The following is a 22843-nucleotide window of genomic DNA, read 5'->3' as shown; positions in this document are numbered from 1 at the left end:
CGTTTCAACTTGTAAACCCACTTCGTACCAATGGCCTTTTTGCCAGGAGGCAAATCCCATAACGTCCATGTGTCATTTTCTATAAGTGCATCATATTCCCAGTGCATGGAAGCCATCCAATTTTTTGGATTCTATGCTTCATCAAAAGAAAGAGGTTCCTCCTCATCACATAAACTAGAAACAACCAAAGTATAACAATCTGACGCATAAGATGCATGACGAGAACCTGAACGAGTAGGACTAGACAGAGGTGCATCCAATTACTGTCAGGCAAAGTATGCACCATCCATTTTGACATACCTCTAGCCTCCTTATTCTCAACCCTTTTTGCATCATGTACATCTGCATCAGTTATAGGCTGATCTGTAACATTTTTAGAAACCCCTATAGGCTGTACATTTGCCTCATTGGAAGTTACATTCAAGTTTCCACCATTAAAAAGAGGTAACAAAGTGTCATAAATGTCCTGTGAGCTTACATTACTATCTCTAGTATATGATAACAAAGGCTGAACGGAATCTTCCACAAACACATCATCTTGTGCAACCAAAATACATTTTGTTTGTGGATGGTATAAAGTGGAACCTTTGCTTCAATACTGTAACCAACAAAAACACATTTAATAGCTTTATCATCCAATTTTGTGCGTTGCGTTTGTGGCACCAATGCATAAGCAAAAACGCACGTGTGATCAATAGATGGCTTCTTATCATGCCATGCTTCAGTCATAGATTGCAAAGCTTTAGTAGGACACTTGTTAAGTACATAAGTAGCACACATGATAGCTTGAAGCCAAAACGAATGTGGCAAAGCTCGACTTTTGACCATAGATCATGCCATCTCCGTAAGCGACCCGTTTTTTCTTTCAGCAACACCATTTTGCTGAGGTGTATACGGCATTGTATATTGGTGTTTTATCCCACGATTAGCTAGAAATACATTAAACTCATGAGATGTATACTCCCCTCCTCGATCTAAACGGAGGGTGCCCATAGTACATTTAGAGACATTTTCAGCCATAGCCAAAAATTGCTTGAAGCACATGAACTCTTCGGAGTTAGCTTTAAGCGGACACACACATGCATTCATGCAGTAATCATCAATCAAAGTCATGAAGTATAGGTATTTGCCTAGGATGGAGTTTGCACAGGCCCACAAACATCACTATGCACAAGTTGCAACCTGCATGTAGCCCTTACTGAACCATCCTTTGGAAACTTCGAATGCTGCATCTTACCCAAAATACAATCTTTACAAACATGCTTAGAAGGTGCTTCAAGAGGCGGCAAAGAATCAACCGTATTAGATTTTTGCAAACGCAACAAACTGGCAAAATTCAGATGCCCAAAACGTGCATGCCAAAGTTTTGCATCTGAAACAGCCTTTGAATCCACAAGTGCATTTGTAAAATTCTGCCCACACTGTCATACAAAGGAAGCTTATACAACCCATGGCACAATTGCCTGATGCAACTATTTCATCACCAAAATTGAGATCATGAACTGTACATCTGTCAAGTTGACAGCAAGACAAGGTCTTGCAAGTGCAGATACAGACAAAAGGTTCTTTTTGATCCCTGGTACTTAAAGTGCATCAACAAGTGTGAAAGAACTGCCATTTGTAGCAGTTAGCACAATCTTTCCAACTTCCTTGTCCGGATAAGAGGCATTGTTGACACAAGTGACCGTATTCCCATGAGGGACAGACTCAAGGGAGGTAAACAAGTCAGGATGTGAACTAATGTGCTTTGTAGCACCACCAACAAAGTACCACATGTGAATCTGCAGCAATTGACATACATGCATCATGGATAGAAGGATCATAAGTACACTTCGCACTAAATTCCCACTTTGCATCTTCATCAACAATACAATTTCCATTCCCAGAAGATTCTACAACAGCTGCACCTGAAGTGGATCCAACCTCTTTCTTCCTGGCCTCTTTTACATTCAACTGAGGACATGCTTTATCAAGTGATCATTAGCCTTGCAATAATGGCATGCATCTTCTTCTTGCCTTTTTCATCAAAATACCGAGACAAGGTATTGCCAGCAGAAGCATTAGAAACAGGTGATCTATTACTCACTGAAGAACCATGAGAAGTGGCTACATTGCTAGTACCATCTCTTCTTTGAGCAGCAACAAAAGCCTGCTCAACTACACGTTGTTTAGTCGTGTTCTTTCTTGAAAGTGACTCTTGCAACAACAATGTGCATAATGCATCATATTTGACAGCTTGAGAGTTTCCTTGGGTCATAAGTCTTCAAGTACTAGCAAAAGTCTGGTAAGAATCTGACAATGCATTGATAACAGCTTTGCACAAGTGAACTGGCAGAAATGAGTTTGCCTGTCGAAATGAGTTGCTCATTTATATCCTTGATACCAGCAAGGAAAGTGTCCATGTCATCTTCCTCTTGCATAATCGTCGACTCCAACTCTTTATGCAACAATGCAATTTTAGTCTCATTGCGACTTGCATAAAGATCAACCAGAGTATCCCAAGCCTGTTTTGCTGATTTTGCTGAGCGAATGTGAGGAGTAATAGTGCGCTTCACATATAATGCAATCAATGCATGAGCTTGCACATCTCTAACATCCCAATGAGATTCAGCCGTAGGCAAAACAACCTAGCAGCAACAGACCTGCCAGAACTTGCAACATCTTCAATAGAGCATGAATCCACAGAAGGCGGACGTACATCAATGCCCTGCACAACATTCCAAACGCCCTTTGACACAAGAACATGTGTCATCATGTAAGCCCACATTAGGTAGTTATCCCCATCCAGTTTATCCTAAGTAGCAAACATCTTGAAAACATGTGTGTTGTTGTCACAACCATGGCGAGTGATTGCACCTAATGTGAAAATTGCCCGGAAAGAGGAAAAACGAAGTAGGTGTAACACATGCTATTTAGCACAACCCAAAGAGGACTCTAAGCGACCTGTTATGTGAAAAATTGTGTTGACAAAAATTTTGCACAAGAGGACGAAATTACTTACACAATATTGCCTGTAGTGAGGCCAAAATGAGCCCGAATCAAATTTTGAGCACACCATGCTCTTTGAGCTCTCCCAACCTGCTGACATTCTCACCAAAGTTCACCCAACTTCAAGAAAGTGAGCAGGCGGGTGCTGGCGACACTGACGACTATTCTCGGGCGGATGCAACGTACTCTGATACCAATTGTTGGAATTAGGGTTGTAAGAATGCACACACTGCTTGGAGAAGATGGAGAAGCTCAAGGCACACAACAAAGAGTGTATTGCTTAGTGCACAATAGACAGATAAGTTATCCCTAGAATGATGGGCGTATATACAATGCACGGGGGAAAAAACCTCGTAGTGAGGGAAAAAATGCCTTGGCGGTCCTAAGTGTGTTCACACACATATCACTATCACATATATGGTAACAATTCTTTTTGCATGGACAACTTCCACTTTGGGTGTGAAAGTGTCTCCTCAATCGTGAGAGGATCTCTGTTCTTGATCACTGTCGACATAAAAGCATAGTTCACCTGTAATAAAGTCCCATCTCCCTTAACAAATTGAAGTCACTGAGATTGTTGTGTAGTAACAGCTTCACGCCAATCTAGTGGAAAATCCGCAGTTGCTGTCACCAGCGTGTGACTACTATCTATCCTTTTTGTTGATTTCTTTCTTATTATCTATTTACTTTCACTTTTTGGAAACACCCTCGGGAAATCTAACTGCCCTGCATTGCATAGCTAGTGTGGAACTGTCCAGAGGGAGTCCAGGCCTGAGGGCAAGAGAGCACTAAGGTTGGACAAGGACTATGGTTAGCCAAGTGGGGTCATTGACTAGCCAAAGTGGAATCCTTTGCTACAGAGGCTACATTTCAGTTCTGGATGTGGCCGTAGTGTACAAAGAGGGTCGGATGACCTAGAAAGATACAATGGCAACATCTCCTAAAATTTAGGGAACTGCTATTTTGGGACCTGAAAATGTGTTGACGTCGGAGGTAATGACAAGGGGAACATTTTCTTACTCTGCCGTGAAGTCAACTGGGCAACCGATTGGGATATTTTTAGACGGCAACCCCGAAACGGGAAAATGCTTATAAATGTGCCAAGTGGCACCTTCTGGTGCACTTGCCTCATGCAACAAGAAGTGGCGCTGAATTTAGGAGGGGGAGAGCCTCATTTTCAGATTTGTCACAGGTTAAGAGCTATGGAGTGCTTGCTTTCCCTCTTATGCACAATGCGGTGTCAGGAGTGATGCCCTGCACGCTACGCACTGCCCTCTCTCTCCCCTTTGGCAGTATGTTATGCCCCTCTAGTGGGCTCTTCATTTGACCAATGTACAGTTGTGTGGGTTCATGCGCGATTGCCGAGGCAAGAGCCTCTTGCACAGGTACTGGATTAGCTAGCGGCTAATTCCCCCGCAGGTATAGGTGAATTCGGAGAGGTTTCACGCCAGAAATCTCGTCCGATTCAAAGGGCAAGTAGCCCTACAGGTGCGGGAGCTCGAGGACTTGCTACGGATGCGACCGGCACGCGAAACGGAGCCCAAAACAGTAAATTACAGCCTGCTGTGTATTTTGCAGGTTTAGGGTTTTGGCCCTAAACGGACCCTAATACCCCCAGGAGGTTCGGGGATGCAAGGGGACCGTTGTACAGGTGATCTGGCGCATTTTCAGGGCTGAAAACAGAGAATTCAGCGTGCTGCAGATTCTTGCCAGGTTTTGCAAAGTGCCTGTATGCGTCGGGAAAGTCAGTCAATGCGTGGGAATACTGACTGTGAAGGGTCCTAGTACAGTTATGTTGCCGAAATCAGGCCGGAACAGTTGAAATTCAGCCAAGTTTGTGCGGGGCAGCTTGTAGGGATCCACAACATTTATTCCCTCTTTTAAAGAATAAAGAAATACCGAAAGGGGCGCCTAAGTTAGGGGCCAATCTGGTGTCGGTCTTCTCATACAGGTGCATTCTAGCATCTGTATCCCATTCCCCTCTCTTGTGTCACTATAGCGCAGGTAAAATAGACGACTAATAATGGGTGAAAGCTAAATCAAGGTTTAAAGTAAAGTCTACCGTCCTTTTTGGATTGTACAGGCCGGTTACAGTTGCTGCGTCTCACAAGGTCTCTAACAGCCACTTCGGTAACTTGTTTGACTTGCTCCCTGAGGGAGGAGCTAATGGTATATGTGGCTCTAACTTTGCACTATGATGAGAACTAGTGTCATTTGCATCATCTGAAACGAGTACATCCTCCTCCGTAGCGGGCTGGAGAAGAGAGTTCATCAAGAGGCAAAACATAATGTGGATCTCCAAGTATCGGCAAATCAGGGGTCGTCGTGGAGGACTTGGGAGCGAAAGCCCCCTTTGAAGGTAAACACTCGTCGAATACAACATCATGGCTGAGTACAACATCCTTCTTGTCTGGATTATAAAGTCAATATCCCTTGAAAGAGAATTGTAGCCTCCAAAAAAAATTCTCCTGGACTTGGGATCAAACTTCTTGTAACAAACTTGGACACCCCATGTCAAGATTCTACTGCGACACAACAGAGATTCACTTCAAAGCAGTCCACAAAGACGACACGGTGCCCGGCGTAGTTCCGTGAGTGCCAAGAGGTATTGGCTCCAAAGATTGGCGCCCCTTTTGGTATTTTTCTTTATATTAATCTGTGTGTAGAGTACAAAGAGAGTCGGCGGGGACTCACACTCAGACTCTGCGTCTAGATGCTCTGAGTAATGAGGCCCAACCAACTTATTTATTGGTACAAGGGATGCCCAAAAGTAGAGCCCCAATAATTTTAAATTCAAAAGCAAAGTTCCCAAAAATAATTGGTCTTCCAAAAGCTTCTAATAAAAAACAGCCAGCGTAATTTCCGTATAGCGTACGGACTGCCACATCATCAACGTAATTTACGGAAAAACTATACGGACAGTCCAACGTAAATTCCAGCGGGATTTCTAGGCTGCCACGTCAGCATTCAGCCACGTCAACATTTCAGGGGCCCCTCGTCATCTGGCCATAAGGTGCCACGTCATCAGTTTGTGACACTACCTCCTCTACTCCTTTGCTACGTGGATGTATGCATCGCTCCCAATTATCCGAAAATGAGAGATGTCGGGCTTCTTACCAAAATAAGCTTCGAATGGGGTCTGCCTAGAGCTGAAGAGGTTGGAGATCAGTTTATGGTACGAATTGTCGTCGGAACTGCCTCCGCCCATAAATACTTTGATAAGCCTCGATGCTCAAGCATGGACTTTGCCATTTCCTCTCCACAACTCCATTCTCTGAAGGCGATCCGGTATTTGCAAGCTCTCACTCAATACCACTGTCCGCACAAAACTAAATGAATGCTTTGGAGGGTAAACTCCCCGCCTTTCTCCAATTGAATAGTCTTCAACACTTTATTACTCTTCTTATCCACAAGAGTGCACAAATTCTTGAAGAGGCCAAATGCCTCATACTTGTGTTGTAGAAAATATACCCAAGTAAAGCGGCTGAAATGGTCCACCAACAACATGAACTTGCTGAGGGAAAGAGTCTGCATAGGTCCACAAAGGTTGTTGTGAACTAACTCCAAAACACAATAGCTTGGCGTGTAGCAAGCCTCTTGATAGTTTCTTGAGGTTGCTTCCCAAGAATGCAAGTAATGCCTTTCCCATGCTTACTTTCAACATCTGGTAAGCCTGTAAGCATCTAGCCGAAGAGCATTATTGTTCAAATGAACAAATGTGTAATGCCAAAGATCACCTCTAGGTATCCTGATTGCTGAAGAAAGAGCATGGAGCCTATAGAGTCCGTTCTCCATTGAGCTCCCTTTGACCTCCTTACCAAGGGATGTTTCAAAAAATGGTATCTATACCTTAAAAACCAATATGGACACAAAAGTATCAAGGGGAGGAACATCCAGCAATCAAGAGGAATTTGGCAAAACAGGAGCAAAAACTGTTAACTTAAATCAGAAAATGTCTGCTATAAATTTTCGTGATGATTATAGTTCATATGACAAGAAGTTACTGAAGCTAATTTGGAGAACAAAAGGATTTAGGAGTAAAATCAAACATTTACGTCTGAAACTATTGAGGATGTCGAGGGGCAGAGTTTGGGAAGAAGAGTTTGTCAGGTCCCCATCCTACCCACTCAAAAGCCATGATGGGATCCTTGATAGGTCTCTAGGCCTAATGAAAAAAAATCCCTAAAAGCAAGGAATAGGCCCTCACCATTGACAATGGCTCGAGTCTATAGCCCTAGAAAAGACATAGTTCTATCTTGCTAGTGAAAATGGGATTAAAACCTAAGAGCTCTAAAACCTTTTTGGCCCTATGTTATATAACCTCCTCATAGGGGCCAAGGAATCCTCTTCCAATGTTTTTTTTCTGTGTGTGTGTGTGTGTGTGTCTATGTGAGAGCACAACCATTTCTGGACTCCTCTTCCAATGGAGAAGTCTTCTAGAAGTTTAATGCGGTGAAGATAGTTATCCAATTGATCGGATTCACCCGTCCGTGATTGACAACCTTAGTCGATCCCCACTTACCACTCCATACTCAAACATGATTCTTAATCTCATAATTACTACCACATTATGTTAACACTTAAAATGATGGCTTTTTCATTACATTATTTGTAAAAAAAGAAAAAACCATTCAAGTAGCATTGCAAACATTCTTTATCAAACAAACATCTTTAGACTTAAGATAAGGTACCTTCAACTAAGCCACCATGTCTAGTATTCCACTTGTCTCAAGATCATCTATATAGAGGTGAAAAATGGCACACATTTCTTTATTCAAAAAAGAAGACATCATCCAAAAGTTTGGGTGCCAATACAGCCTAACCAGTTGCTCATACAATCGAACGGCTTTCTTAGGAGAAAATCAATGGTATCCTAATATATGTAGAGACATAGACATGAATGGAGTAGAGACTCATCATACACAGGGGTGCCAATTGAAAAGTTGCCACATAGCCGTCATTGCTTAACACCTAAAGTGAAAAATATATCAAGGAATCAAAAGTGGTCTTAAAACAAGCTGTCTTAAGGATGATCAAACAATTCTTTACTAAATCATCTAGACTATTCAAAGCACTTCTTTCCTATTTATTCAAGCAATTGCATGGCATTTCTTGGAAGATATGCTTATGTTCTTGGTAAATTCTATCATTTATTAAGTATCTTTCTATTTTCTTACGTGATAACTTAAAGAACTTATACTATTATAGAATTTCAATAACTAAAGACCAAAATAGATATCGTATCCTCTGTAAAAATCACCTCCATGCCAAGTTTGCACACCTTGTGCACAGACATAAGATGAAATCCAAGCTTCGGAGCATAAAGTACCTTGGAGTTATGCATACCTCCTCTGCTGCGGCAATCAACTCAATAGATCCCTCACTGTGAATAGGAATTTCAAATTTGTCGCCAATAAAAATGGTACCACAGTATCGCCGCATGTTGGACAAAAAATCCTTCGAAGGTGTCATGTGCGATGAGGCACCACTATCCAGAATCCAATCACAACCATCTTGAATCGCAAGAGTCGACGCAACCTTTGATGTCCCTGGAGCTACTTGTGATGGTAGAATCTCCAAATGAGCAAAGGCTGGTGATTGCACCACTGTTGCCGAAGAAGTTGAAGCATCTCCAATGCGCCAATAATGGCCCTTGTCTCCACAATGATTGCAATGCCGTCCCACCTTCAAGGCTTCCTTTTCAGCATCACTCTTCTTTTCTTTGCTGTTGCTTTTCTTCTTACCCTTTTGCTTCTTGTTGTTGTTGTTGGAAGAATTGGTCAAGGCTCTTTCAAGTCTTTGAAATTCTACTTCATTTTAGAAGTAAGCTCGAAATTCTTATACATTTTAGAAGTGCAAAAATATTGACATATTGGTTTGCTACATGTTTATAGATCATAAATCCATTATGATCCATTGATTAGCATCCACGTGTCTTCTTGTGTAGAGTGTCACCCGACTCAATAAATAATGCTATGTACTGCCCAAGATCTATCTCCCTTTAACGGCGACTTTCACTCATCTTTAATGAGATAATACGAAATATGAATGTAATTTGGTATTTGTCTCATAGGCCACATAGACCTTCTGTAGAAATTAATATAATCTCTCTCTCTCTCTCTCTCTCTCTCTCTCTCTCTCTCTCTCTCTTTCCATCATGCACCACTAGAAGAGTTGATCTAATGCTTTATTAGCATTAGTTTAGCATTGAAGATAACAAAATTAGTTATTGCAAAACTTCTATTCTCTTGTATACATTTGTGCACAATTTTTATTCTATAATTGTGCACAAGTAGCACATGATTTAGCAAATGCATGAGTAGTGTACTCTTGCTGCTCCACTTTTTTAACCAAAATGTTAAGAGTACCTTGGGGAGCACCACAATTTTAGTTGAGTAGTGTACCTTGAGGCTCCACAAGGATATTTTCTTAATGTGGATAATTTCTTGATTACTTTGTACTACTTTTAGTCTTGCTCTCTAAACCACATCTCATGTAGCTAAATTTTTTTAACTTAGAAAAGGTTGTAACAATACTTTTTTTCATAATCATCTTGCCATGTTGCACATTCACTTTTAGTTCAAGAAGTGCTTCAATGGAAAATAGAAAACACATGTGATCCCTAATGCAAGGAGAATAGTTCTTTGCAGTTTGTGCTAGTAACAATTGATTTATCCACTAAACAACACCATCGCCAATACTTTTTTTCCCATCATCTTCTCTCCATGTTGGCCACTCATTGTCATTGGGCAAGCCTCCTGATTTTTTTAATTATCACGGATCGCTTGGAGCCAACATTTGAAAAAAAAAGAATGGATGACATCAAAACCACGCATTTGAAAGTAAGCATGTGAATGTATTGAGAGAATATTGAAGATCTATATCAAATTCATGGAGCATAATAACTAGGGAGTTAGAACTAGTGCACGTGCTATGATGACTTGCAAAGTGGGTATGTGCATGGCACGTCTCATGAAATTTTCAATTGTTCTATCTAAGGTATGAAAACTGGTAAACGCCTAGTCAAGACTATGCTCTACCAAAAACTTTTTTGTCCATCGCATGGCTGAAAAGGAGAAGGGGTTCTAGGCATACGTATAGAATCGTGGTGAGAGTATAGACTGGAATAGCCGGCCCCTTCGTAGGAATATGTTTATTCCTCCATAATTACAATAGTATAGGTTGAAAAGTTCAGCATGGAATCACCAACAAACAAGAGCAAACAATAAATTTTGGTTACCGCTCGCTTGCACGTGTGGTCTCACCCACACACGTGCAAGTGTTGGAATAACTCACTCGTTTGTGTGCTACCCCAAAGGCCTTCCAATGGGCGCAAAACCCATCGTCTTCTCTGACGCTTTGTACGTGCGGGAGTGGAGTCCTTTCGTGCTGAAATTTCAGCAATTAGTCTTCAATCACTTGCCTTCTCACGATCAATTTGAAAGCTCTTCGTCATTGTGCGTGTGTAGAGAGCTTCTACATTCTTCAATCCTTCATGGAAGCATGAGAGAGCAGGTAGGCACGCTATCTCTCTTTGCCAAAAAGCTAGAATGAGAGAGGAGAGCTTCTTTATATAGAGGTAAGCTCGCCATTGCTGAAAATGAAAGGCTGTGTTGTGTCCCAGTCCATATAGGGAAAGAGATGGCCTCCATGTAGCTTTCCTCTTTGGAAATAGTAAGAAGGTATTGTAACTTGAGTTTTATTGAAAATCAAGGTTCTTGCTGAGCTGTTCAGGGCGAGGAGATCTGTTGTGCATCATCACCTTACTTGAATTTTTTAAATAATTTATTTATCATCAATATTATTTTTTTGACCCTCGGGTTTTTGACCATTCTCATCTCAAATTCGGTGTTCATTTCTACAAATTTTGAATGGAAATGTGAGAAGCAAGCTGCACTAAGAATGTTGAGTTAGTGCTCAAAAATAGCGTTTTAGCGTAATGAATACTTATCTTTTTGCAAAATATAAGTTTCTTGTTAGCAAAATATAAGTTGCTTGATCAACAAGCAGCATTCGTGCATTCATTGGACGTTTTTACGCATGAATACGTAATACTCGAAGCATTTCCAAAATAGCTATCAATGCATGCCATCATGCATATTTTACTATGTGCACGTAAGGTAGATTCCATCCGTTTCATACACTTGTATCCATCTATATCTCTCTTTAATAAATTAAGAGGATATAGTCCTTCATGCTTTACAAGCATGTCAATGGCCATCCATACTTATCTACAGTAGGTCTAATCAATCATGGTTCTGTAGACACAAGAACATGTGTCCAATTATGTAATCTTTCAATCAGAAAAACAACATATATAATTGCTTTGATAGATGGGTTTCGTACACAAAGTTGATGACATACCTCTAAATTTGAGTTGTCCTCAATTGAAAGGCTTTTAGATAGGGGTTTAGTATTTTTGGATAGTTTATCAAATCATTAGCATACATCCATTTAGCATCACGAATTGAATAATTCGTAAATTTTACCAAGAATTTTCAAACGATCATGCCTTTGGGTCCTCTATTTTCTGTGAAAGACAATCTGTTTTGGTTGTAGGACTTCAATAGATTCTTCATGAAGTTGAGGTGGATCTTTCATGAAAGGAGAGGATGGCTCTTCTCTATGGTAGGGTTTCAATAAACTCAAATGAAAAGCGTCGTGAATTTTCCAATGAGGAGGCAATTGAAGTCGAACTACTACATCATTAATCATTTGTTTAATCTTGAAGGGTCCAAAATACCTATTGGAGAGATTGATGAATTGACTCTCTCTACCCTTCTCTTCTTTAGGTGTTTCTCCTCAAATTTGAAGATGACGTGGCACCCCTAAGGGGTTAGGGCCACTAAAAGGTCTCCAACTTATGGACGATCGGATTAGGACCCCAAAGATCTAAAAACTGTTGTCGTGGATGCTCTATGGACCAACCTGTGAATTGCGGAAGGTGCTAGCGTGGCACTGTACGGACACCCGCAATTTGCGGAACAGCCCAGAGTAGCTTTTGAATAAGGATCTTTTAGGAGCAAAGCTTTTCAATTAGAGTTGCTTTTCGAGGCTAGGGCCTTTGAATATGTAACTTGGGGGCTCTTTTTGGCATTCAGAGTCTGGAAGAAGCAGAGAAAAGCCTCAATAGTTGTACCTTTGTGAAGAAATACAAAAGAAATACGAGAAGGGGCGCCAAGAGTTTGGCGCTAGTGCATCTGGGAGTGGAACTCCGCCACTCCGTGTCCACCGCATGGAAAACTCTCTCTCTCTCTCTCTCGCTATGTTCAATTGTGTTTGAATTGCTAAAGTATGTTCCTGTCTGTTCTTTTCAGTTGTCACGTGGTGCCATCCCGTAACAGTGGTATTATAGCTTTACGCGTCTGCTCTTTTGAGAGCACACTGATCCCTTCTGGACAAGATGGCTTTCTTGATTCTACAGAGTATGTGCAGTTCCTCCTTGATGAACTTTGTGACATACTCTCAAAGCATCCTATGTAGAACATCCTGATTTTGTAGAGCTTCCAATGGTTTTTGAAATACATGTTGCCACCTATGTTACCTCAGACTTTTCCTCCTTCGGCACCAGAAAGTGCAAGGGTCTTCTCTCGACAACCTACGCAGTTTTCTATTCCAATTGGGGGAGTTTTCACAAACATGGTGCAACCATCCGACTTCTACCCGGTGCAACCTCCTTTACCACCGCCGTTTTGCCAAAACCTCCCCCACTGCCACCTCGGTATAACGATTGGAGCCTGTATGCCTACCCTTATTATCCACCACCACTTGGACTTGCACCACATTAGCCCAAGGACTTCAAGGATGGTGGATCTACGATAAATTTTTTTTACTTTTTCAAGAGTGTGAGATCGGAAGAAGGCTTTTCAATTCACCCAACTATATAGAAGAATAAAAAATATCTCGAGCCGTCGCTTTTCTCAAAGACAACGCCATGCAGCGGTGGAGTTTTATAGCTACCAAGCCTCACGCTCCAAGGACTTGGCAAGCTTTTAAGAATATTTTTTGGGTGGAGTAACATGACATCCTTGTCTGAAGTGCAACTTCTGGTAGAATGGGGTAACTTGAAAATTCTAGGCACAGAGACTATGGAAGACTACAATGAGAAGTTTTTAGACATCTAGCTCCCGATGTCTTTCTTCAAGCTGATAACCTTGGAGGACTGGTCTGAGCGGTATACCATAGGACTGCCATCACCATTATAGGAGTAATGCTTGTTGAAGCAAGTCTTGACAATCCAAGAACTCATGGGCCATGCTGCAGATGCCTACAAACTTATGAAGGGAAGATTGGAATTTACCACTGATGATCAATTGACAAATCCACAAAATCGTCGACAACAATGCACAAATTATTGAATTTCTCACGACAGCTATGTAATATTTTTAGATACAGCTACAGATTAATGAAAATGATTCTTTGTGCACACAGAATAGATTTATGAATATATTGATACCAATTAATTAATTTAAATGAACGGGTAAATTCTTTGGTGCAATGTGTCATCTAGAAATTTATCCGTGTCTGGAGAGTATGATAAATAGAATAGTAGCCGGACACAATGCAAAATAGATTAGAACAAGCACACGAATAAGATGGTGTCCCCAGTCAGCTCAACAAAATCATAATTTAATATGTTCACTGTGGCAACCCAAGAAAGTGGCCGGTCGAACACATTGTAAATACGTCTCAGCGGGACCAGACAGACTGAGTTGGGAGAGGCATGAAATCGGCCAAGATAATAATGGTTCAGATTGGTCAGAAACTGGAGTTCAAACGCTCGTTTTTAAGTGTAAGGTTTAAAACCTATAAAAATGAGTGGTTGGGCTGATCTGAACGTGGTCAAATTTAATAACATTAAAAAATCACCAACTAGCATGACAAAAAGAAAGAGACCAGTTTTGGGAATTGGCGAAGCTCTCATCTCCCTCTTGTAGCACCTTCTCACAACTTTTTCACATGCTATGTACAAAAGCAGGTAGCGCTACCATTTGCAAGCTCTCAACATTAGATTCACACACACACACACACACACACACACACACACACACACACAGAGCTTTCTCTCTCAACTCCCAATTCAGCCCTCTCGCTCTCTCCACTTAGTTTAGCCCTTTCTCTCCCCCACCAACAATTTCTTGCTCAGAGCTCCTTTGAGGGCCGTGTAGAACCTACGTAACTTGCAACGAAGGTTACAGACATCCATAGAAGGCTTGTGCGTTCCCGTAGGGCATAGCTGCACTCAGACAAGCGTAGTATTGGCTGTCGGCTAGATTTTTAGCACTCTGTCGAATTTGAGTCGTACATTTCAGCCAAGGTGCACCTGCTCGGGTGCCCCATAAGTGAAGAGACAGCCGTAGAGATTGCTCCCGTCAAGGAAACTGCAAAACGAAGCAGAAATAGCCGTTCTTGGCTACAAGTATGACAAAATTCAGTCAATAGGCGCATGAATACATGCATTCTTATGCATCAGAATAACCTCCGAGACAGAGAATAGTGTGAGCTTTTCCAATTTATGTGCTTGCTACTGTTCAAAACTAATAGAAAATCTCCTCAAGGGGGCAGCCGGGGGGGGGGGGGGGGGGGGGGGGGCAGCCTACCTTCTAGTCCCTAGTGCTATGTTCTTTTTTTGCATTGTTTTCTAATCATTATTCTGTGTGGAATCCTACGTGGAATAGCTAAAATTAACTCTAAAGTATCTGAGTGCACGCTTCCGTTTCTGTGACAGTGGTATCAGAGCAAGGTCTTCTCTATTCCTTTCCTAGGAAGAGACGATTCTTGGCAAAAACATACCCGTCATGGCAGTACAATCAGAAGAGCTTGAGCACCTCATGAAGCAGATGACATATCTACAGGCCGCTCTCGCTGAGCCAGAAGTGCAACAAAGTGCTTAACACCCTTGAAAAAGGAAAAGCAAAGATGGTTGAGGAGCCACCTTAGAATCCCCCAGAGCCGACTTACGATATACCAGAGACTGGGGCTCCAACACAGTCCCAGAGGGATAACCTCCTGTTAGCATGAAGAAGATCTTTCTTCCTCTCCTAGTTACTCTCTTAATTACTCCTTTATGAAGAACTTGGACAACATAGTCCCTGACAAAGAGTTGCAGCTAGATCCGGAAGAGGTTGTAGAGCAACCAAGGGAAGCAAAAGAACAAGACCCGGATTGAAGGAATAGTCGACACCGAATTTCCGTTCATAAAGATTCCAAAGATTCCGGTCACGACACCAAAAGAACGAGAAGAAGACAAAGCTCGAATGCTACAAGGAAAGGAGTGTTGTCAATAAGGCTCTAGCTTTTATCCGTCAGTTCAAAGTGGCCTTCGCAAAAGGCAACTTCCAAATTGCGCAATGTTAGCATGTATCTTAAGGATACAACTTGAAATTGGTGGCTTACTACAATTTTGGAAGGCCAAAGACAGGGAGGAGTTCAAAAAGCACTTCTATGCTCAGTTCCTTACCCTTGATCTCGACACAGATGTAAAGAAAGAATGGGAATTGCTCTCCCAAAAAGAGCATAAAGGCTGTTTTTTACTACGTCGAAAACAACTACGTCGACAAGTTTTGGGAGATTCTTCTCAAGGTCACTTCCTTTATGAAAGTCTCTTATGAAGAGAAGATGCGGAAGTTTGAAGGTGGACACCAGTTCATACTTTACAAAAGTATGAAGCTGTACCCTACCTAAGATACACTCCAAATTATGATGCAATCTGGTCTAGTTGTTGGAAATTTGCATTCGAAAGAAAGTCCTTGCAAGCAAGAGTTTAGTACCTTTCATGCAAAACTGAAGGCTCTCTCTACTGAGATAGAAACTCCCTCTTGAAAATGGCCTTCAAATCAACCCAAAGGCCAAGGGAAGTGTCACAAAGTGATGATGTGGCATGCCCAACTAGAAGAGAAATGATCGAATGGACAAGAGAAACTGAAATATTGAACCTAGAAGAACTTCTCCATCGACGGAGGGCCTAACCTTAAAAATCCCAAAGCTTGAACTATGAGAAGGATTCCCCTAAAATGCATTGACGTGGCATATTGTATGGACTGCTGACGTGGCAAAATTGTACTGAATTCCGGAATTTGCACTGCAATCATGACGTGGCAAGTTGTTCGGATTTTCGCAAATTGCGTTGGTAGTTTTAGGCTGTTTTTGGGCGCAGCTTTTGGAAACAGATGCTTTTGGGGTTTAGTGCTTTTAAGGAAATTGCTTTTGGGGCTGTGCTTTAGTGCCCCTAGGGCCTCACTCGGTAGAGCATCTGGAAGTAGAGTTTGAGAGCAGAGGACCCTCGGGAGTTGTACTTTGCTGTGAGCAATAATAAAGATATACCGAAAGGGGCCAGTCTTTGGGGCCAATGCATGTGGGTGTGGAACTTTGCCGTGCCATGTCGACTCTCTCTCTCGTAAAGCTCAACGATTTTGCGTTTTCTGTTCGTGTATTGCTATTGATTTCTCGCTTTGAGCATCCAAGCTTGGAAGAGTGGTATTAGATCTTTCTTTTACGGAGGATCGGATCCCTTATGCAGCACACAAAGATTCTCCTCGACAAAGATTCTCGAGGAGAATCTGACAGAACAGTCAAGACTTTGTCAGAGAATCTGTGTCCTTGCCTTGGACTTATGAGCCACTCCCACCCGTAGTCCATCACACATCGAGCGCGCTCCCGTCTTCATCAGTCTGTCTTGAGGGGCATAAGCCGTAAAGAACCTAAGACCACACATGGGTTCTCATGGAGAATCCGACGGAGATAATACCTCTTAGCGGGAAGGAGAAGAAAAGTTGAAATCCGGCGCGAGAATTGAAGTAAAGAATGAAGAATTGGGTAAATTTTGGGCGGGGAAGTTTGCCACAGCGGAGTACAAACGTCAACTGCAGGTTGACATGTGTGTGAAAAGATTGATCGAGTACTCCAGAGACCCGAAATTTGTGAATCACTTGAAGAATTACCGATGGATGAGATTCACTCGAGATGGCGTGAGGCCATCGATTCTCCTCTTAGGTCGGGAAGAAAGCTGAGAGACAAGCAGAGTCAGGTATTGTCTAGAACAGAAGTCTGACTCTATTCAAAAACTTATGGGACATGCTAAGCAAGGATTTGGGATGCATGTCGGCTGATCGACTTATCCTACGGACAAGACAATATCCACCTCAATAGGGCAAGAGTCTTCCAGTGAAGAGAATGAATCAGGGGAACCGGATGGACAACTCATCACATGATTCCGGAGCAATAAGAGAATTAGATGGTAGCACATCCGAGGGTTCCGACGAACTAAGGGAACCAGATGCAAGCTCAACAGAGGATTCCAAAGAAAAACAGGGATCAGATGGTAGTGCGTCTCAAGGTTCCGACGATTGAGACCGACTTGCCAGAGGACAGGGGAGGCTAGCGAGGCTACCCACAGGTCCGAGGGCACAAGGAAAGAAAGGAAAGGGAAAACTGGTAGATCAGAGAATCCACAGATCTAGATTGAGGTGCCAAAGACAAGGAGGCCAGCAGGGCTACCAACAGGTCACAAGGCACGAGAAAAGAAGAGAAAGGTAAGCCCAAGGGTACTTTTTGGCCCTTGATGCAAAGTGGATGGAGGGAGAACCTTGCAAATTCTCTTAAGAGAGACCTGTATCGTGAAGCTTTTGGGTGCTTAACAGTGCCTATGTCAGTTATCGATGAATTAGCAGGTTGAATTTGGTGCGGTGCGGACTGCACAAGAGGGAAGCCACTCCACTCCTTTGTCACAGATTTCCTAGATTGAATAAAGTCACTAATTTCTCTGTGAGATTTTGAGGTATTGATGGGCTGACAGTATTTTGCCGAATGACTTTATGAACTGTGTGCACTGAATTGGAAATTTCCTTAATTGAACTGAAGGCATGTGCTCTTTCATGTGTGTATTGTTAGAGACATGTAGAGAAAGATGAAATGTTTGCAGCATTTTGTCTGATGAATGATTTGAACTTAGTGCATCTAGAGTACTATGAACAGGCTCCCAGTTTTGTTGGACATCATCCCTAGGCTTTGCTAGACTCACCTTGGCTTTGGGGCAGTTCTATATGGCACACAGCTGGTGTGGATGTGAATGTGTACCATGCCTCAAACCTGGTAAATCTATTTAACTTGGCTATCAAAAGGAAAATATGTCATTCTTTAATAATTATCCAAATGGGAATAAAATTTTTTCTCTCGGAGAGCTTGGAGCAATAGGCCTGCACAGATGGATGTGAATGAGTCCTAGAATTTCTCTGGCTTGAAATTCAGCTTCACTTGGAAAGAGCTCTCAATGTTGCTTTCCTTTTTTCAAGCCTCATGAGTCACACGTGTTACTTGAGATAAGAGAGGTAGACTGCTCACTATGTTGTCATCCTTTGTGTGGAAGCAAAAGAGTTGATGCTCCAGTCCCATACCATAGGAGAGAGTTTATTCTTTGTCAATAACTTGAATGCAGTCACTCTATACAAATTCACAAAAGCATGCATTGAAACATCATATTGTCGTAGTGATTTGATCCACAGACAACAAGCTTCTAGACTGCTTTGGAACAAGAAAAATTTACTTTTCAGTACAAAAATCTTTCACCCAATCTAATAACTGCGGTGTTTGCTTGTAGGATATGAAGCTCTTTAATTTTCTGGTTCTGAGCTCTTGCTTTGAATTTGTCATGTGAGAGGTCTTTTTGTTTACCTTTCTGAGAGAGAGGACTTTTCTTCTTGTTGCATTCTCTCTTCTTTTTTAACGTAATTTGGAGTTGTGTGTCCCCTCTTCCTGCATAATGACAGGTTCAATCCTGGAGGCTGGCCCAGCCCTCTCTTTTCCCTAAGAAGTCTTATAGTATGTGGAGTTTTTAGCTGGTTAAGGCTAAGATTCCATAAGTTTAGACATTCAACAGATCTACAGTTTGGTTTTGGATACTGAGTTTGGCACAGGCCCCGTTTGGGTCCTTGTTAATAACATTGTAAGCTCTTATTGCAGAGTGGAGTTTCTTTTCTGTCTCTTGTTTGTAACGAGCCTTCAGTCAGAAGGCCATTCAGACCTTGCACGAATGGTCTCTCAAAATCTCCTTGATGGCCCCTTTGAGCTTCCGCACATTACTGTCACATATCACACCCACACTGGATCTTGGAACGACACTGTATTATGATGAAATATAGAAATTCTTATGATCCATGCTAATTTGAATCTTGGCTGCTTATGACTCTTGCTAATTTGGATAGTAAAAGGCTAGATTGGTGTTGTTCAAATGCCTGATAACTCAGGTTAATGGATTTTTACATTTAATGTTCTCCCTCTGAACTGTGGTTTATAGTGCTGCAGGTGCTTACCTGGCGTTAACTGGCACTAGAATCAACAATCCTGCAGATGCGCTATATTCAGGAATTGGAACACACTATGTGCCTTCAGAAAAACTGGATTTATTGAAAGAGGCTCTACTTTGCATGGACTTGTAAGAACTTACCTCCAAAGTGTTTTCTGCTGTGAAAGCAAACCTCTAGTGCATCTGACTAACTGCCATTTGTCATATTTGGTGTGAAGTGCAAGTGATGCACATGGATCTCTGCAATCTGTGCTTTCAGAGTTCTCCCCAGGTTTAATGTCCACAGCGTACTTGGAGAGACTGCTTCCATCGATTGTTTCCTCCTTTGGGGGTGGGAAGTCTGTTTCAGAATCCATAGCAGATTTGAAAGAAAAGGAGGCCTCTAGTGACCCTGAAGGTGAGAAATTTTGAGCTGTTGCCATTTCAAGCTGATCTGCCCTGTGCAGTGCTAAGTAAATATTCCAATTATCTGTATGGAAAACAATTGACACAGAATGAACTGGAAAATACCTTCTGTAGTGGTTGGTAAGTATGCCAGTATTTTATCTGCAGACCTGCAGATGTTGACGAAGAAATTCTGAAGTCTTTAATTATCCAAAGTTTTAGTCATGGTGTATGCCATCAACAATACAACAACAATTCTCTGTTAGCTTAAACACATTGGTAAAATGAGATTTAGTAGTGTCTATGTTTAATTTTGCCTGATTCAAGACACAAATGTCCAAAGTAGTCATATCAGCAGTTGAGCTCACCTCCTAGGATCTTTTTGCTTTCTTTTTGGAGACCTTCAATGTGTGTGCATTTTCATCAGCTGCTAAACGTTTTTTGTGTACATTTAATGCTTTGGAAAATTCTCCACTTGCGTCAACACGAACTCAAATGTCTCTTTTGTTTTCTTTCTTCAAGTGGCTGAGTGGGCCAAAAATGCCCTGTTGGGAATCGCAAAAGGCGCTCCCTTTACTCTTTCCGTGACACAACAGCATTTCAGTTCTGTTGCTGCTGCAGCACTCAATCTGGAAAGCGAGTTGCATGAGGCAAGTTTTCATGTCAGAAATTGATAGATAGATACGTGTTGTGCTGTCTTGCTAATGCATTCTTCTTTCATGTCTAGCTAAGCAGATTGAAAAGGTAATGAAGACAGAGTATGGCTTGGCTTTGCGAACTTGCCTTAGGGATGATTTTATTGAGGGTGTACGTGCTGTGGTTATTGACAAAGATCAGGTCTGGGTGAATTGCAAACTTGCAGTTTTTCATCAATTGTACTTTTGATTTTTCTGGTATGCAAATAAAAAGGTCAATGAATAAGTGAGCCATGGTAAGGGAAAAGTTTGGAGAATGAGGTGGTGAAGCATTCATAAGAAAAATGATGATGGATAGTACACAAGTCGGTACTGCATGGCTGCTATGTGGCAAAACTTGCTGATGACTTGGTTTTCAGGTGATTCGTTGCCTCCCCAGCAGTTAGCTCTTGTTTTTGTTTCCCTTCAGTTTTCCGCTGGCAAGTAGAGTGGTCGTGCTCAGTCAGGGACATGGCCTGGTATACAACGTCCTATTGGATGATGCATTGTCCTATTGGATGTTGTATTCAGTGAAGGGGATCGGGGAGCACCACAGACGGAGAGTGAGAGAGAGAGAAGGAGACAGACACGATGTGGGTGGGGAGACTCAAAGAGTGAGCAGCCCCCTATACGCTTATGCTATGTATAAGGTATACAAGTCAGTGGGCGCCCAGACTCTGGGCGGCCGGGCAAGGCACAGACGCCTATACCCCAACAACCTCCCACTTAAAGGCGATTGTGCCTTTAAGCAAGGGAACCTAGTCTAAAGACTACAAAAGGTGAGAGAAAACCGCTCTCAACCGATGCCCACTGGCTGGCTGTGATCGTGTGCATCCGGCTGTCCTGCTCTCGTGTAAGTCCATACACCACCAGACGTACCGCACACGTACTGCAAGTATGTACGCAATACCTGCATATCTCCCTCGTGCACTATGCCATCATCAGTCAACAAACGACTGACAACCCCAACTGCAAATGCTCCCACTGCAGCTGCGATATCCGGTCTCAAGATCAACATCTCATACATGAGACCACCGAATGCCGATGCAATGCTAGCGGGCCCTGCTAGCTCTACGGAGCATGTATCAACATATATATCCCTGGCAATAGGCATCTGTGACTGACAAGGCGTGTCAACCACATGCATCTCCTGACTGTCCACAAAAGACGCATCAACCTGTCGTGCAACCTCAGAGCAAACTAGCTGCTCTAAGTGTCTGCTGGAAGACATATCCTGCACAACTATATCCCCATGCTCACTGTCGAGCATAGAAAGGAATGATTGCATAATCGTTGACGTCTCAGTCTCCTTTGCAATCATCCACTGCAAACATGACCACTCAATCTGTTGTGACTCACTAGAGCTCTCATGCTCTAACTCCGTATGCATAGACTCTTGCACAACGTCCTCCTGTCGTGACTCACTAGAGCAAGACCGCTCTACCTGTCTATCCTGCATAGAAGTATCTCGCACAACTGACTCTCTGCTTTGCTCAATCACTAGCAAAGCATGCATGTCTGACTCTATCACCTCTCTATGTGACTGCTCAAGTCGTGCCCCAACTGTGTGCACAACGAGCTCACTACTCTGCACTCCATGCAAAGCATCCTGCAACCCACAAGCAAAAGAGACTCGCCTGCTCTCTCGCTCTCTACCTGGCTGCATGATCACAGAGACAACACCGTCTCTCCCGTGATCCACATGCAATGGGTAACCTGTACCACTCCTGGCACCTCTCGCAACCACTAGCGAACCCAAATGCATCACAAAATCTCGATCTCGAAGCGAAATCTGACATCCACTATCCCGTAACTGTCTGACTGAGATCAAATCCCGTCTCAGATCTGGCACATAACGCACATGACGCAGGGTAAGTCTCATACCACTGGGCAAGGACAAACATACGTCTCCTGTACCCTCAATGTCATACACAGCACCATCAGCCATGTGCACACAACCAAGTCTCCCACTAGAAAACGTGCTAAACCACTCACGATGCGACGTGACATGGAATGTAGCATCTGAATCTAGTAACCAATGTGAAGACAATGTGCAATCCGATATGCAATCCGTAGACATAAGATCGTCTGAAGACAAGCTAGATGTAAATGTGACATCGCCGTCACAATCATACTCAGTAACCACCGCACTGATCTCACTAGCATCTGTCATGCCCAAATCTGCATCACGCATCTGTCGCCTCCGTTGTCTCAAACGCCTGAAACATCGACGCCTAATGTGCCCTCTATGTCCACAATGCCAACATGTCAAGTCTCTATGCCGTCGAGACTTGCGTGTGGGACCAATCTCTCCCATGGACATAGAAGTGGGACTAGACTCCCCTGTAGACATGGATGTCGCGTACATAGCATGTAAACTTTGCCATAAAGCATGAGTTGTAGTCTCCCTCGAGACCTGCCAGTCAACAGACTCAACCAGATGCAAACGAATCGTAGACATTGCTAACTCATCAAGATCCTGCCAATCATCATCACG

At 42.5% G+C, this 22843-nt stretch overlaps 1 protein-coding gene across 8 annotated transcripts in view; it reads left to right on the top strand.

Moving 5' to 3' along the window:
• The window catches only part of LOC147422065 (ATP-dependent caseinolytic (Clp) protease/crotonase family protein), a 63942-nt gene that overhangs the window by 22749 nt on the left and 18350 nt on the right, over positions 1 to 22843 (top strand). For 7 of the 8 annotated variants that reach the window (XM_086503622.1, XM_086503620.1, XM_086503624.1 and 4 more), the window contains exons 6-9: positions 19288 to 19417; positions 19507 to 19685; positions 20195 to 20322; positions 20408 to 20509. In XM_086503622.1, coding sequence (XP_086359748.1) covers positions 19288 to 19417; positions 19507 to 19685; positions 20195 to 20322; positions 20408 to 20509 — 539 coding nt within the window. Of the gene's footprint in view, positions 1 to 19287; positions 19418 to 19506; positions 19686 to 20194; positions 20323 to 20399; positions 20510 to 22843 lie in introns of all 8 variants that reach the window. The other variant, XR_015186850.1, reaches the window with a different exon arrangement.

This window comes from Adiantum capillus-veneris, chromosome 27 (assembly GCF_014529385.1).
Source record: "Adiantum capillus-veneris isolate H3 chromosome 27, ASM1452938v2, whole genome shotgun sequence".
In the NCBI taxonomy this organism is placed as follows: domain Eukaryota; kingdom Viridiplantae; phylum Streptophyta; class Polypodiopsida; order Polypodiales; family Pteridaceae; genus Adiantum; species Adiantum capillus-veneris.
This window is presented reverse-complemented; position numbering and strand designations above follow the sequence as displayed.